Source organism: Anabrus simplex, chromosome 5 (assembly GCF_040414725.1).
Source record: "Anabrus simplex isolate iqAnaSimp1 chromosome 5, ASM4041472v1, whole genome shotgun sequence".
Classification (NCBI taxonomy): Eukaryota; Metazoa; Arthropoda; class Insecta; order Orthoptera; family Tettigoniidae; genus Anabrus; species Anabrus simplex.
The window spans coordinates 279549068-279566857 of record NC_090269.1 but is presented as its reverse complement, the minus strand read 5'-3'; the positions used below and the strand labels follow the sequence as shown (position 1 = coordinate 279566857).

Here is a 17790-nt window from a genome sequence, read left to right as displayed (position 1 = left end):
GGAAATAAATGACTAGTCATTTGAGAAATGCTGCATTGAGCAGCTCCGATGATAGAGCTAAAATTGGTAGGTTCGATCCTGGCTCAGTCCAGAGTTACTTGCACATAAAAGATCTCTTACAGGGCAAAATTCCAGCATCTCAGCATGTCTGAAAGCCATAAAAGTAGTTGGTGGGATGTTCAATTATCATCACTAGAGAAGAAGTTACCACTGGCTCAATCCCCCACTTCCTTCTCATTCTCCTCGTATGAGAGTGCAGTAGGCTATATGAGAAAGGGGGAGAACAGGCTGTCTTGGAGTAGGAAATAATGGACTCTGCCATAGTGGATTGAAAAAAGCAGACAGTGACCTAGTAAGTGATAGACTTCGTACATAGTGATTTCAAGGATTGTGTCAGTTGCAAACAGAGGATTATGGAACAACATACTTGGTTTATAGATGCTGCATACTAAACACTGGAAGGCATACATCGACAAAAGCATATGCATGTTCTAACGCCCCATGTAGTGAGAGGTATCTTACAAATGTGAAGACCTTGGTCAGAGTACTCAATGAATATTAAATGGGGGAGGGATGACATTTTGCCATATCTCAGTTCTATAGCCTACAACAAGAAAATTGAGTAGAATTATTTCCTTAACTGCAAATTCTACTTCTGAAAATTCACTATTGGAAACTGCAACAATAAGATGCAAAGAGAGGCAAACTTTCTTGCTGCTGCTACTGCTTCTAGCAAATGTGAAAAATAGACCTCCACATGCTAAACTGAAAGATGCTCAAGACAAATATTCGTAGGACTCAAATTTTTTCTATATTATAAGAGAGTTTTAAAAATTAATATTATTGCTCTTAGGAAAAAATGAACTGTTGTGCATGAAATAAATTGGCTGTGTAAAAGCTCTATGCTTAATATAGTGAAATGTTAAGTAGTTCGACATTCCGTTGACAAGAAGAATTTTATTATTCAAGATGGATGTTGGAGGTCAAAAATACCACCAGAACATGACCATTTTTAACAGCAGATTGCCATGGTACAGAATGTGAGAAAACATCCTGTTTGTGTTACAAGATGTTTAAATATCGTCCATCACGCCTGTGAAGAAAATGTGGTGCATTGTTTTTGATGGACTTTTCATGGTTGTCTGTGTAAGTGTATAGTAAATTCTACAGTGAAGGACCGAGTGTGTTAGCTGCACCAACCACATAGTTGTGAACTTGCATTTGGGGGGATTGTGGGTTCAAACCCTACTATTGGCAGCCCTAAAGATGGTTTTCTGTAACTAAAGATTTTGACAGTTTCCTAACCAATCCTATTGTTGTCCAAAATCTGAGTTAGTGTGAAAACTGCTGGTAATAATAAAGCTAAAGTACAGTAAAATGACTTTACTCAGAGTTGGCCGTGTGGTACAGGCTACGTAACCATGGGTTTTCATTAGGGAAATATAGAGTTCAACCTCACCTTAGGCATCCCTGAACATTGTTTTCTGTGGTTTCCCATTTTTCCTCCAAGCAAATGCTGGGGCTGTACTTTAAGACCACAACTGCTACCTTTCCTGTTAAACCACTAGCTAAAATATATGGAATGATGATGATGCTTGTTGTTTAAAAGGGCCTAACATCTAGGTCATCAGCCGCTAATGGTACGAAATGAGACAAAATATGACAAATTAAATCCTTCACTGACAAGAATGCAAAAAGTGAGGACGATGGATGAATGGATGGATATGAATTTTTAACTATCAGTGGATCCGACCCACAATGCCTCACATTCAGATAAACTGATGTAAAACAATAGTATTACTGACCAAGGGACTGCTTCTATATCATAATATTGAATCGATGATGCTTGTAGTCTAAAGGAGTCCAAAATCCAAGTCATCGGCCCCTCATAATGGTACTTATCGTTAGGAAAGTAGAACCATAGTATTTGTCACGTTGCGGTACTAATCAACAGTAGCGTAGACTCGCGATAATCCACACATTATGGTACTACTCACAAGTAATGAAATTCGCACATGGAATACAGACCTATGGTGTTTCACACATTGCAGCGCCATTTACAGACAACACAAACCTATGGTGTTTATCACATGTACTAACCACAGGGACTCGCACTATCCCATGGTGTTCCTCATATAGTGGCTACTAATCATAGACAAGCCAGAACCAAGGTGTCGCTCCCAAAGTGGTACTAATCACAGGTACCAGTACTGTAAAAGCCAGCAACGCACTCTGTTGCTACTAATCACAAACCTATTTGGTACTTTATAGTGGTACTACACGCAAGTAAAAGCGACCCATGGTGTTTCCCGCATGGTGGTACTAATCACAAGTAGTTTCATGGTTCTAGGACAAACATCCCTTGGTCGCCCCTTTTAGTTGCCTCTTACGACAGGTAGGGGATACCATGGGTGTATTTGTGTGCGTCCCCCACTCACAGGGGTTATACAGTTGAACCTGACTTATACGTATATCAAAGGGAAGAGAAACATCTACTTGTAACTGAGAATTACTTAGAAATCAGACTTACACAATACACCACATATTTACTAAAAAACCAATGGAATAGACCTGCATGGGTAAATCCTTGCAAATAATAAATACATTAAGACTAGAAAATATTATTTTGAACTTGGTTCAGCCTTAAAGAAATCAGATAGTTTGGCTTGTTTCACTTTTGTTGTATTAAGAGTATAAACCTCCTTTCGCAAACTTAGTAAGGAATTCAAAGCATTTTCACTACAACTTTTCGCACTGATGTAACGCCTACACACATCGATTGTATTTAACACTTCACTCAGTTGAGGTGTTTCAAGATTCAAGTCATTATCTCCATCTCCATCACTGTCACTATCGCTTGTAACTGGTCAATCACCACCGCGTTGTTGACATACATCAGCAATAATGTCTTCATCCGGTAGTTCTCCACATACAGCCAGATTATCATCGAAATGCACAAAAGTATCGAATTCTACACCCTCCGGTAGCGTTAGCTCATTGCCAAACAAAACTACATCCCCATAATCATCACTGGAGGCAGCCTCTTCTAGTAAGACACCAGCTTTGCGGAAACAGTTGCTGATTGTGGAGGATGACACCTGCTTCCAGGCAGTCGAAATAAAGTCCATAGCTTGTAGCAAATTAATGGAGAGAGGTTCATTTCCTGCATCACTCAGTGTTATCAAATGTTGAACGAGCATTTTTCTATAATGCACTTTGAAATTTGCAATGATGCCCAAATCAAGCGGTTGTAGAACACTGGTACAGTTAGGAGGGAAAAATTCCACTCGGACATTCTCCAGAACGATTTGAGGTGGATGTGCTGCACATCGATCCATAAGAAGAAGGATCTTCTTCTGTTTCTTTTTCATTTTAATGTACAGTTTTTTCAACCACTGTTCCATTAGAAGCATAGTCATCCAAGAATTTCTGTTGGATTCATATTCCGTATGTTTTGTTTTCGCATCCTTAAAACACCTCGGATTCTTCAATTTTCCTATCACAAGTGGAGGAAGTTTATCAGATCCATCTGCATTGGTGGCGAGAAGTACTGTTACACGAATTTTACTTTTCTTCCCTCCATGGCATGAGTCACCTCTTTCCGCAAATGTTTTACTGGGAAGGAGATTGTAGAATAGGCCGGTCTCATCACAATTGTAGATGTTTGGAGGCTGATAATCGCTTACGATACCCGGCAGAGCCTCTTCTTTCCACTGTTGCACCGCGATGTCGTCCACAGCTTTTGAGTCACCGCAAATTGTTCTCCTTGTGATTCCAAGACGATCTTTAAATCCTTGCAACCATCCTGATGAAGCCTTGAAATCAGCAGTGATACTCATCTTTTTAGCTAAATCTATCGCCTTTGCCTTCAGCATGTCGCCACTAATTGGTAGAGCTGCAGCCCGCTTTTGCTGGAACCATGTGAAAAGTGCTTTCTCCAAATCTACGTACCTTCCTTCTTGCTGACGGCTGCGCTTTGCTGATTTTGAACCCAGTTTTAAGAACTCATCCAAAATAGCATTTCTTTTACTGATGACTGTACATAGCGTTGTATAAGCAATCCTTAAGTCTGAAGCAATTTCACATTTTTTGTTTTGTGTGGATTAGCGTCCACTTCTCGTATAAATTTTACTTTTTCTTCTAGGGTGTAACTTTTACTTTTTCTGTTCTCCATGGCTAATCAAAAGCAACTGAGTGACAAAACTACTGTTCAACAGTAAACACCACGTACTGGCACCGTGGACATTTTACTTCTCTGTTGTTCCCAAGAAAGAAATTCTCATATTCAAACAAATTTACTGTATTTTCTTTTGTTTCCGCAAAGAAACCGCTCACTTTCCTTGTAATGTAACTTAATCTTTGGCGTCATTGTGATTGTCAAAAACGACGAAGGTAGAGGAGGAGCGAGATAGAGAGCGAAGAGGACTCGATCGGTTGGCCGTTGTTAAGCCGCCAATAAATAAGTGTCAATCATGTCACTCGGCGAAACTCTGTGTTCTGTTTCAACACCGAAACGAGACCGCTCTACTTCCGCCTTCGCCGACAAAGTGGAAACTTCGTAAATACAGTAGTTTCTTTTTAAAAAGCATGAGCTCATTACAATTACGCAAAACTCAGATGTATTTCACTGACACTTAATACGTATAACAGCGAATTACGTATAAACGGATTACGCATAAATAAGGTTTAAATAACATGCCTTTAAATTACATTTTGCCGGGACTTAAAGGAAATTACGTACAAGTACGAATTATGCAGAATAGAGTTATGTATAAAGCAGGTTCAACTGCATATGGAATGACAATTATTTTTCTTTATGATGTAATGTGGACAGGAAGATTTTTCATTGTTACTTGGCTCACAACCAGTTTTACTTTTGGCGAGGTGAAATGAAAAATCAAAATAATTAAATTGCACATGTTAGTTGCTCAATTTGGAAATGTTGTAGATCACAATGTTGGTTGTAAAAAAGGAATTCCTCACTAAGTCATATCTTGAAAATAAATGCACAGAAATAACTTACTGCATCTTAACATGCTATTGTCAGTAAGGAAAATTTGATTCTTACAATCTTTAACTCTTGGGTAGTAATTATTGTGATCTGTTAATGTGACTTGAACATGATCTCACATAACGCGTCTAAATTTAAGTTCTTTAACTTATTGCCTTTCCCGATCTTGACAGCATTATCCAGTGGAATGGTGTAAAAGTGGACTCATGTAAATTATACATTTGAGAAACCATTGGAAATTGATACCGGGAATTTATTAAGCATTAAAATGTGTTTTGAAGTTGTTCTAAATATAACCAATCCCTCCAACTTTGTGTAGGTGAAGTAAGTAGACTGAAGAATGAAACACCTTTAATGAACCTGGTGTCACTTCTCTATAAAGAACTTGACCCAATCGACACAGTCCCATTACAACCAGCTCTTTGAAGTCCTCAGCTGTTCTTATACCTGGAGAACCATTTCCTTCTTGAGAAAACTTAACGACAAAATAATTACAGGAAGCAACTAACAACTTATTTTGACAACAGCACCACCTGATCTTTATCAGAACACTACACTGATGTAAGAAACAATATTTGCAGAAACTAGAATTACTACGTCATGAAGTTCCAAAGTGTCACTATAATCTACTTAGGTAATACAAATCAATGTAATGCATTGAAAGTAAATTTGTGTCCTCATATTTTCCTCCAGGCGCTGCAGCTCTTTTCAGCCCCACTCCCACCAGCAGTGCACTACATACCAGCCCTCTTGCCAATCCTAAATTACTGCCAACACAGGGAATTAAACCAAGGCCTCCAAGGGTTGCAAGGGTACGATGCGCATTGGTATCACCCAAATATCACTGTAAAATTTGTCATAAATGGAATATAATAATTGCTTTTACACATATCAAGTGATAAATCCCTGGCAAATTAAGAAATACCGTCGTTATTTGAGAAATATGAAAACATACTTAAGGCTTGTAGACAGGACTGGTTTATGACGTACTGCGCTGCTGGTGCCATCTTTTGTTACTTTCTTCAGGTCCAGGGCTAGCACCGTGGAATGGGAGTGCTATGTCTGTAGATTCTCATTATCTTTGTCCATATGACTAGAGCGGCCAGTTCAAACAGCAAAATGGAGGTCAACAGAAAAATAGCACGATCCCTGGACCAATAAATATTTTTATTTCTGTTCGAACGAAAGTAGCTCGATCCCTGGACCAATAAATCACTAGTCCACTGAATTTTTCTTATGTACATTGGCCATACCATTTTGTCTCCTATTAAATATTGCATATCGCGATACAATTCATGAAATGATGATGTTTGACAAGTGAAGCAATGAAATGAAAGCAAAGAACTTCAGTGAACACAGATATCACACATGAAATTGTTGAAAGTGTAAGACAAAAGACATACGTGTGTCACTGTGAGCGCAACACCAAATGTACTTGTAAAGTGGTAAAGTACGTATACATAATATTCTCCAAAAATCAAATATTTCTTAATTTGCCAGGGATTTTTCACTTGATGTGTAAAAGCAATTATTATGTTCCATTTGTGACAAATTTTATAGTGATATTTGGGTGATACCAATGCGCACTATACCCGATTGCAACTGACAGCACTAACCATTACACTATTGAGGTGGACAATGAAAGTGTGTGAAGTAGCTGAGATTGCTACTACTTCAATATATACTATGCAATCTCCTAAGTACAGCTGAATTGCGTTAATATCTATTCCCAGTTTCATCACAACCAGGAGAGGGCCCCCCCCCCCCCCCCCTGCCTCCAACTACTAAACTGAAATTGTGGAAGTGTCTTTGGTTCTCCTGGAAGGATATGGATATGATTAATAATGAAGAAGTTGAGAAATTATACCCACTACAGAAGAGATGGACGGCCCTGGGGTTTACACAACTTACAAGAGAAGTTAGTACCCAGTTAAATCCAGCAGGCAAAGACCATGAAATTTAAATCACCTATCATACCTCTAATCCATGCTGAGTATACAAATAGGCAAGCCTTTACCTTCTCCTTTCCCAAGGACCTTTATGCCCTGCATGGAGATGGCATTACTTTTCAGTATGCATACAGAACCAGACAACATTGCAGAGAAAAAATCCCCATACATCAAAACTGAACTAAAGGACCAGACTTTAGGCTAGATCTTTTGCCAAAATAATGCAGATACCAGAGAAAATCAAAAATTAAAAATGTCAGAAACACAGATGACAGAGAAAAGCGCTACAGGTTCTTACCTCCCAATAATGACTGACAAGACCTTCACACGATAAGAACTCGTCTACAGGTAAGGATGTTTAAGAAGACAATACTGATCTGACAAGCAACAATGAATCCCTCAGTCCATAAAATCAAAAATGATATGCCCATCTGAAGACTTTCTTCCATGAATTACTCTACAGCCATCCAATGTTCGTTTAGAGTTTTATTTCACTGCTGTAGTGAGCAAACACCACACCATCTACAGTTTCACATGGAACTTGAACTACAGGGATCCAACCTTCCCTTTTGAAAATTTGCACAAGCAGAATTTGAACCATGGACACAAAAAATGCAATGAGGTACAATGCTGAGTAGCTAAAGTGCAGAACTACCCACTTTCATATTAGAAAGTCTTCCCATGTAAAATCAATACAGGAAGCAACTTGACTGCATATATGACCAAAATAATCAAAACACACAGCCCAGGTTACTTACTGTGACCTATGTGTAGCCTAAAAGTAAGGCATACAGAAAGAAAAGACTCCGCAGGTGAGGAACATACCCATTAAATTACACAGATAAGGAAGAACACACCACAGAAGAATGTTATTTGGGTATAGTGCGCATTCGTATCCCTGAAATATCACTATGAAACTGTCCAGACATGAGTGACAAGTATAACAAGAGCTTTGCACCATACCTGGTTCACAGCAAAATATTTCCATAGATCACATGACACACATTCCATTATTACAAAGACTTCAGAGAAAGGCTGACACTGTACTGAAATAACACTTCAAGTGTAATAGAATGTACATGGATGGTAAATACAACACTTGCGACCTGGTATCCCATGCATCTCAGCACAATTCAGACAAGGGCTATCAGGAACCACACGTAATGAAATGGATTAAATAATAGTTATGAATGAATTACCTACACACATTTTAAAACTGCGGTAAAATTACCCCACTGGAAATTATAATAATCAGTAACATCTAACTCAACACAATCCTTCAAAGAAAATAATTGACCAATTTCGAATCTGCACAAACAATTTAATATAATATTAATGAGCTTAAACTGAACGAACGAATTAATTACGGGACTGTGAAGGTTAGTGAGTACTAAGAAGCAACCATAATAAGTCATCATGTAGGTCTATCATCACAAATTAATGGTAGCCTATGTCATAACTTTACACAGATTCTGTGAATGACGAGCTACAAGAACACAAATACAACTCGTTCTGTCCAATCAAATGTTATTTTACTGTCCAGATATATGAGTGACAAGTATAACAAGAGCTTTGCACCATACCTTGTTCACAGCAAAATATTTCCATAGATCACATGACACACATTCCATTTTTACAAAGACTTCAGAAAAAGGCTGACACTGTACTGAAATAACACTTCAAGTGTAATAGAATGTACATGGATGATAAATACTTAGGTATACATTACAAAACACGCAGTATGAAACTATTCTATCCGTACAACACACAGAATGACATGCTGAGTGTAAGTGCTTATTCCCAGATGCCTTTCCCACCTTAACCCACCATGCAAACTATTGACGTATATATTAACACTGGCGGGCAATAATCAGCTGTATACAATCCAACATATTTGACAGACCAGTGAGTAAAATCACACTAAAACACAATCTCTCAGACATGGCCTGGACATTTGGCTAGGTGCATACCAACCATGAACAGGGATTTCTGATATAGATGTCGCAGCTGAATTCCTTACGATTTGGATAAATGACACACATTGTACTCTATAATCACTACAGAGTTATGTGAATTGCGAAATTATCACCACAACTATTGATAATCTCGGTAGCCCTACATTGTCTCTTGAACATTACTATGCCACAAGATGTCTCTCGACGAAGTTCATTGAAACCTCCGTTCGCAAGGGGCCACTCATATTTCTACTTACATTCTACAGGATACACGGTAAAATTACCTCTGAAACGTCGTCCTCCTCACTTTCCGACGAATCGGTCATAAATCTTGGCTGCAATTCCGAATATGTCTCTGTTTCGGACTTGGTTGGGCTCGAGTTGGAAGATATGGGAGTCGACGATTTCCCTATATCGTGGTGAACATTCACTTTTTCAAGTTTTTGATTATCTGAAGTAGATCCTTGTGCTACATTCTGCATTTTTAACTGTACTAATTGTTAAATAACATCAAACGGCGTTGTTAAACTTAAGGAATACACAACATACACTATTTTCTGACAATATTTCTATTACAATTACCGTCATTCACACAAGTTAATAACCGCCATGTCTACTATAGTACGGTTCCCGGATGCTTTAACTAAGTAAACCCAGAGCTGCCATCTGTTGGCGAAATAATTATCCTTACGGCAAACGGCTCGGTGCTGATATCTACACGGCAAAAGGTAGCACTTCATAGACTTCTCTATAGAGGTCTCGTAGAAATCGGTAAACTCTGTAAACGTGATTTTCCCCGCGGATCAATATTGGAAAAGAATAGAATATTGTCACCAGTACGAATACTCCTTTTATACAGTCTTTAAATCCAAATGCAACGTACCTATATACATCAAATTAAGGTAAGAAAGTAATATTTATAAAAAAATATTCTGGAGTCGCATATCAGTACCGACACGACGGAAAGAAATACAGTATAATTTCACACCTGAACTATGAAATTGTCCACCTCGCGTGATTAGCTGCCAACCCCCGGAGGCCCAGGTTCGATTCCCGGCTCTGCCACGAAATTTAAAAAGTGGTTCGAGGGCTGGAACGGGGTCCACTCAGCCTCGAGAGGTCAGCTCAGTAGAGGTGGGTTCGATTCCCACCTCAGCCATCCTCAGTGGTTTTCCGTGGTTTTCCACGTCTCCTCCAGGCAAATGCTGGGATGGTACCTTAAGGCTACGGCCGCTTTCTTCCCTCTTCCTTGTCTATCCCTTCCAATCCTCCCACCCCCGCCTCACAAGACCCCTGTTCAGCATAGCAGGTGAGGCCGCCCGGGCGAGGTACTGGTCCTCATCCCCAGTTGTATCCCTGACCCTATGTCTGACGCTAGAGGACACTGCCCTTGAGGCGGGATCCCTCTCCGAGTCCGTGGGAAAAACCAACCCTGGAGGGTAAACAGATTAAGAAAGAACTATGAAATTAAAAGACCAAGGCCGCAGCCAAGGGGAAAGTTACGGGAGATTAATATCCCCACCCCTTAAAAAAAAAACTTGACAAATTTAAACAGCACATGTGAGTTTAGAAACTTGTAAAACATGAACAAATAAAACATTTGAATTGAACCTACAAAAACCGTGCCGTCTTTAAATGTTTCTCTATGAATCTAGTTTAAGAAACTCACTGAAAACAAATTTTAATTTTAATTTTGGTGACAGCCTATATGGATTGCTTGTTTTTTAATGTTCTTAATAAATGCATCATTATTCAATTATTTTCACTCCAGATATTATAAAATTATTATATATTGTTTCACTTGGGCATTTTTTAGCGTCGTACAAACACATAAAACGGAAAACAAAGTATATTGCCGTAATTATTATTACGTGTGTAATACATGTATGTGGGATTCACAAAAATGTTTATGTATGTCTACCCCTTAGTCTCGTTTCTTGATACGGGGTCTGGGATGTGTTAAGATGAATTTATATGGCATGCTTTTTAAGGCCGGGAGCCCTTCTTGGTATCAACCTCACTTGAGGAGCTAATGAAGATAAAATGAATGAATGATGAAAGAAATCGGGTAAGTAGGAGGCTGTGGCCAATGAATAGGAACTGCCCCGGCATTTGCCTGGAAGTAAAAAATGGAAACCACAGGAAACCATCCTGAGGACAGCCGACGGTGGTGTTCGAACCCACATGCCTCCCGAATGTTGAGCATGGCTCCATAACCGTAGGGCCTTGACACGCACCGTCAATCCGCTCGTTTCACACAAATGTTAATACTTTCTTAAAATACTGTATGGTGAATAATGTTAATAAAAATAAACTGAAATATTACAAGTGTTGAAATACTTGTAAATCTGATTGGTTATAAATCTAAATCTAAAAATGTATTATTTCTGTCTTCAGTTTTTGAAGCATTTGTCATCAGTCCGTGTGGATCGTGTTTCAAGTATTCTTCTACATTCCTGACCTTTTTCCCAGTTAGCTGGGGTCAGCACTAATGTGGATTAAACCCTGTTTTACGGTAGGACGCCCCAATCCTACTGCGTATTTATGTGGTGGTTAGTAGCGTGATGTGATTTGACGTGTGTAGGTGAAAGCATGTATTAAGGTGATCGCAAGGACCCAGTCGCCGAGCTGGAGAAATTAACCAAACTTGATTGAAATCCCCGGCGTGAATGGAAATCGAACTCGGGACCTATGAATCGAGGACGATTTAGCCATTCAGCCATTTTATTTTATTTTTTTATTTTGCTATTGGCTGTACGTCGCACCGACACAGATAGGTCTTATGGCGACATTCAGCCATTCAGCGGGCGTTCAAAGACATTTAAAATTCTGAAATACAAATTAAGACATTTCCCATAGCCTATAGTAAAGAATTCAAATAACAGATTTGATTTCTGTAAACAAAATAATCAGCTTTTGGTCTAAAATTTGTCCGTGTCGTACAGTGTCCTCCCGAGCAGTTGTAGCGCATTCATGTTCATAGGTGAAAATTAATTTTAAATACACTGCCTGACAAAATTGAAGCAACCAGGAGAAATGGTCGTATGTCAATGTAACTTCGAACACGTACACATCATCAGCGGGTATGTAAATGACAGGAGTTGCAATTCTCTGTGACAGTGTCCCAGTGTACAAACATAAAGCGGATAATTTACAGGCCAGTCAGCTTGACATGTGTTATTTGTAAGCTCTGAGAAAGCATTCTTTCTGATTATATTAAACACGTTTGCGAAATTCCTAACTTTGATGGAAGGCAGTTCAGGTTTAAAAACGGTTATTCCAATGAAGCTCAACTTGTAGGATTCCAGCAAGATATAACAGATAATTTAGATTCAGGTCAAATGACTGTATCTCTATTGATCTACAGGGTAGATCATGGGAGATTACTGAAGAAAATGTGGACCATTGTCTACACGAATGTGAGCTATTGGACTAGACAAAAGAGTGGTTGAGTGGGTGGCTACATTTCTGAAAATAGAACTCAAAATTACAGTAGGTAAAGCGTTATCTGATCCTGTAGTAATTACGAGAGGGAAGGGGGGGGGAGGGGGGGGCGCAGGGCAGTATTATTGGACCTTTATGTTTTCTTATATACGGTATATACACGTAAGTGTTCAAACAGATGTACATTGACCCATTAGTCAACATAAAATAGGCACGCTAGCAAACTGCGTACGTTGTTCGGTTCATCATGAATTGAAACGATACATTATGCATGCATACGCTAAAATCCTCATCATACATGAAGAGGTGAGGAAAGTAAGGCCGGGCAGTGGTGGTATGCGTGGGCAGAAGTCTACACACACGGATGAAAGCTATGAACAAAACAGAGTAGTACTCATCAGTTCGGACTTGAACATTGAGGAGTGAATAAAGTTACGAGCCTTGTTTACATTTGAAGTGAATACTGATGATTTACGGCGGAGGGGGGAAAATTAGGAAGGAACTACCATTGAAGAGAGAGAAATAATAGTAACTCTGCATGATGAAGGCAAATCATACACCGAAATTGCAAAAATCATTAAACGAACCAGATTACACAGTGCAAAAAGACTCCAAAAATATAATTTTCCGAAATTGCAGCAGCACTTCAGAACTACCATGGTAAACAAGGTACATCCTAAGACCATTCGTAGATCTCTTCATAGAGCTGGATTTCATGCCCAAAATCCCAGATGGAAGTCATTTATCAGCCCAGTAAACAAAAAGAAGGGGATTGGTATTTGCTCAAGAGCACGTAATGAAAGGACTTCTGAAAAAAAAAATAATTTTTACAGATGAAAGCAAATTTAACATTTTTCGCGATGATGGAAGAATGTCCGTGTGGAGGAAAATGAATACAGGGTTTGAAACACCCGATCTCCAGGCTACAGTCAAACACTGTGGTGGAGGGGAGCTGTTATGCTGTCGGGGGTGCATGGCGGCTTCAGGTGTTGGACACCTAGGGTTTATAGATGGAACAATGGAGCACAATGTTTATTTGGATATTTTTATGAATAAGTTACGACATAGTGCCCAAAAACCGGGTTTACAGGCTGATTACTACCTTCAGCAGGACGAAGACCCGAAGCATACTGTTAATAATGTTCTTTATTGGATAGTTTATAATATCCTGCCCCTCCTCCGTCCCCCGACTTTAATACTTTAATCCCATTGAACATCTATGGGATGAATTCGAAAGAGTCAGAAAACACCACATATCCAGCAAAAATCAGCTGAAAGAATTGCTTCTGCAAGAAGGGAATACTATTCGTGAAGAAATCGTAAGAAAATTAGTAGCTTCAATGCTCAACAGATTAAGAAGTGTTATTCGCAACAAGGGAATGCACACACGTTACTAAACCGTATACAAATTGTGACAAACATATAAGTTAAGTTGTGGGAACATTAATGTCCACTCATAAAAAGACTAGAAGAGTAGTAGTGTGCGCTATACGGGTTCAGAGCCATGGCGTCAACATTTTTTCCTGCTGCGTCAGCACCCGAGGTCATTGACCCCTAGTAGTGGAACTATGCTGGTTGTGGACCAAGATCATTGACCCCAATAGTTGTACAATGCAGATTCGCGAAATTTTGCGTAAGAGGGCGAGCCTAACCTCACAGACGCCCTCTTGGAGGGGCCTAACCTCACTTTTTCGGCTAGTTGCCCTTCCCAATGTGGATTTTACACAAGAGAGCAAGCCTATCCACACAGTCGCCATCTTGGAGGGCCTAACGTTAGTTTTACGGGCAGATGCCCATCCCGACGCCATCTTGAGTAGTAGGGCAATGGGAATTCTCGCGACGCCATCTTAAGTAGTTGGGCAATGTGGATTCGCGTAAGAGAGCAAGCCTAGGGGGCCTAACCTTAGAGTTTTAAGGTAAGCTGCCTTTCTCGACATGACCCTTCCCCCGACACGATTTTGGAGGGAGGACTATAATTTTAAAGCAAGCTATCCTCCACGACATGATCCTTCCCCACACCATTTTGGAGAGAGGATTATAGTTTTAATGCAAATTGCCCTTCTCGACATGACACTACCTTAGAGAGGGCTGGATTTAGGGCTAGCTGCCTTTCGACATCCACTTCGCCAACACCGTCATAGAGGAGGGCCTTTTGATTTTTTTGAGTTTTTTGATTGATGATGATTGAGGTTTGTTGTTTCAAGGGGCCTAACATCGAGGTGATCGGCCCCCTAATGGTACGAAATGAGACGAAATGAGATGACATATTAAAAGTCCAAAATCCTCCACTGACCAGAATTCAAAGCGTGAGGACGAAGAATGAATGGAAGGATTGATACGAAGTTAAAACTATCAGTGGATCCGACCCACAGTGCCTCACATGCACATAAGCTGGCACAAAACAATAGTAGTACGGACCAAGGGACTGCTTCTATAGCACGATGCTGAATCGATAATAGGCTCGTTCTCGAAACGGGTCCAAAATCCAGGTCATGGGCCCACATAATGGTGTTTATCGCTAGAAAAGTAGAAGCATGGTATTTCCCATGTTGCGGTACTAATCAAGAGTAGCGTAGACTCGCGGTCTACATACATACATTCCATACATTATGGTACGACTCACAGGTAATGAAATTCGCACAGGTATTACATTCCTCATATAGTGGGTACTAATCATAGGGGACCCAGAACCATGGGTTCCTTCATCCCATGGTGTGGCTCATATAGTGCTACTAATCACAGGCACTATAAAAGCCGTCGTGCCCACGTTTGCTACTAATCACAAACCTATTTTGTACCCAACATAGTAGTACTACGCGCAAGTAAAGGCGACCCATGGTGTTCCCCGCGTGGTGGTACTATTCACAAATAGTTTCATGGTTCTAATTTGATCGTCCCTTGGTCGCCCCTTTTAGTCGCCTCTTACGACAGGCAGAGGATACCGTGGGTGTATTCTTCGTCTGCGTCCCCCACCCACAGGGGGTACATTTTTGTTTTAAAGCTAGCTGTCCTTCCCGACACCTCTTGGAGGGGGCCTAACGTCAGAGGATTAAGGATAGCTGCCCTTCTCGACTTGTCCCTTCCCTGACACTATCTTGGAGGGGTCTAACCTTACTGGGCTATAGTTTTATAGTAAGATGCCCTTCTCGACACTATGTTACCTCCTCCTCTTCTCGACAGCGTTACGTTACGGAGGTCAGCTTAATCTCTCCTCCCCCTCCTTCTTACAGCGGAGGTCAGCTTAATCCCTCGTCCTCATCTTCCTCCCCCTTACAGTTAAAAAGGTTAGCTCAATCCCTCCTCCTCCTTACAGTTTTACGAACAGATGCCCTTTCCCTCGAAGGAAGCGCAAAACTACACCATCGCTAAGGCTTTATGTCTCTATCCGACGAGTGTACTCCCCTCCTGAACATATTACACAGGACTGGAAATGATATGGCCTCTACTAAAAGCATCTTTTTTTTTTTTTGCGTGTTTATAACACAGTCTGCTGTTATCTTACAGTAAAGATTGGAATAGTCAGCATACATTCCTATCGTGTTCTAAACAGAAAAAACTTGCCTTGAAAGGAACAGTGCACGCGAAGAGAAATTGACACGCAGGCAGTCTTAATGGTCGGTGTTGAGAGGAGTACTGTCCTGTTGTTTAACACTGTTGAGCTGTTGCTGTTTAGTTGTTCACTGTGTTTGTGTGAATTACTGGACTGTCTCTGGAGTCGAACCAAGGAACAGTCATCGTGTGTTGTGTGCCCAGTAGCCCTGTGTTCAAACCGGTTCAAATTTAGCGATCAGCACGCAGCTACTGTGTGGGTGACTGGTCTTGAGAGCACAAGTGAAAGGCCTGTCAATCAGGTGAAAACCGGGATTAAATTAGAGCGATTAAACAGACTGTTTTATTCGTAACAATGTGTGTGAGTTAAGTGTTTGTAGTTTATTGGAGTGTGGGGATAAACTGATAACAGATTATATGTGGCAATATACTTAGGAAGGTAAACTCCATCAGTTGAATTTGGAGCATAGTAATATTTATGAAATTATGAAATATTAACCATTTCTTACCGAAGATCATTTAAAACTGTAGACATACGTATTCGAGATTTTTCATTTCTTTATTTTTTGCATTCGAATTTGGCCTCTATGGGCTGTATGTTAACAACCAGTCTCATTTTCAGTATCTAGTAGATCTTGTTCGTTCGCCGGCTTTGACGTCCTGCCAGTATCTCTTGAGCACATCAATCAGCGCTTTCCATGAATGTTCCTTTTAATACTGTGATGGTGAGAGTCTGCGTAATCAAGCAAATATATTTATACTAAATCTGAAAAATTGTATGAACGAATGATTCTTTACAACATTAGATCAAAAGGCAACGTTTGGTACTTAAGTCAAAAATAAATCCTCATCTACACATATCTGTTTAAATTACGTCATGACACACAGGCTTGAAGAATGACGTAAAAATGATAATACAAAATGAGTCAAAATATGTGAAGTCGTCCCCTATATCACCAACATTACTCAAATGAAAAAACTTTAGCAATACTAAATGGAAGATACTTTGGCTACAAGTAACTTTGCGAAATTCTAAATATTATAAAAATTATAAACAAATTCCACGAGAATGGCCTATCGATAGACTCAAAAAACCTACAACTAGCAATGGCTATCGCGAAATCTGACGATGAAATACTGCACCAATAATCATCCGCACGGAAAACATGTATCCCATGGAGTGTCTGTCACTAAATATAAAAGGCTTGGTAGTGAAACTGGAAGTCAGAGAGAAAATAGTTCTCAAAAAGATCCTAGGCCCAGTACTGAAAGATGAGAAATACCGGAGTCAGAGTCGTACTCCTCGACAGAGAAGCCCTCTGACTATGCAAGGAAAAAGGGGGTAGCTTTCTATGAGCATGTGGCAAGATTGTTCCCCAATAGACTGTTCACCTTCTGACAAAACAAGGAAGTCCGTACCACAGGGTTGAGGAAGACGGAGGACATAAACGAAGTGGAATGACATACTTTCAAAATAAGATCCCGAAGAAAGCCCGTGGTTTTCAGGAGGGGGGGCTCTGAAGAAGGGCATCTCCTGGTCAGGGAAAGAAATAGTTGCACCGGGAAAGATGCGACAATACTGGACTAAGATCAAAGCCGAATGGAAGAACAAGCGTGGTCTCAAGTAGGCCTATTCGAAAGAAGAAACAAATGCATTTTTAGCAGTGTTTAAAATAATCATTACTCTATAAATGTAAGTTGTAAATTAATTAATGTCTCATGTAATATATAAAGAAGAACAAACTAACAAATATGTCGCTCAGACGGCATTTTAAAATAAACATTATAATGCATTATTGAGGGAGTTCATCAAATGCATTAACTCCGAGTCGTTGGCTTCCGGCACGTCAACGAACTCCCTCCGGACAAAATCTACAGCAAT

General features: G+C 40.0%; 1 protein-coding gene across 6 annotated transcripts in view; it reads right to left on the bottom strand.

Annotated features, from left to right (window-relative positions):
* LOC136873986 (ankyrin repeat domain-containing protein 17) overlaps window positions 1-17790 on the bottom strand; it is a 918230-nt gene that overhangs the window by 723036 nt on the left and 177404 nt on the right. Inside the window, exon 1 of one of the 6 annotated variants that reach the window (XM_067147405.2) lies at window positions 9200-9520. The exons of the other annotated variants lie outside the window; for them this stretch is intronic. Within the exon in view, the coding sequence (XP_067003506.2) occupies window positions 9200-9397 (198 nt within the window). The 5' untranslated portion in view covers window positions 9398-9520. Of the gene's footprint in view, window positions 1-9199; window positions 9521-17790 lie in introns of those variants that run through there. 6 annotated transcript variants of the gene reach the window in all.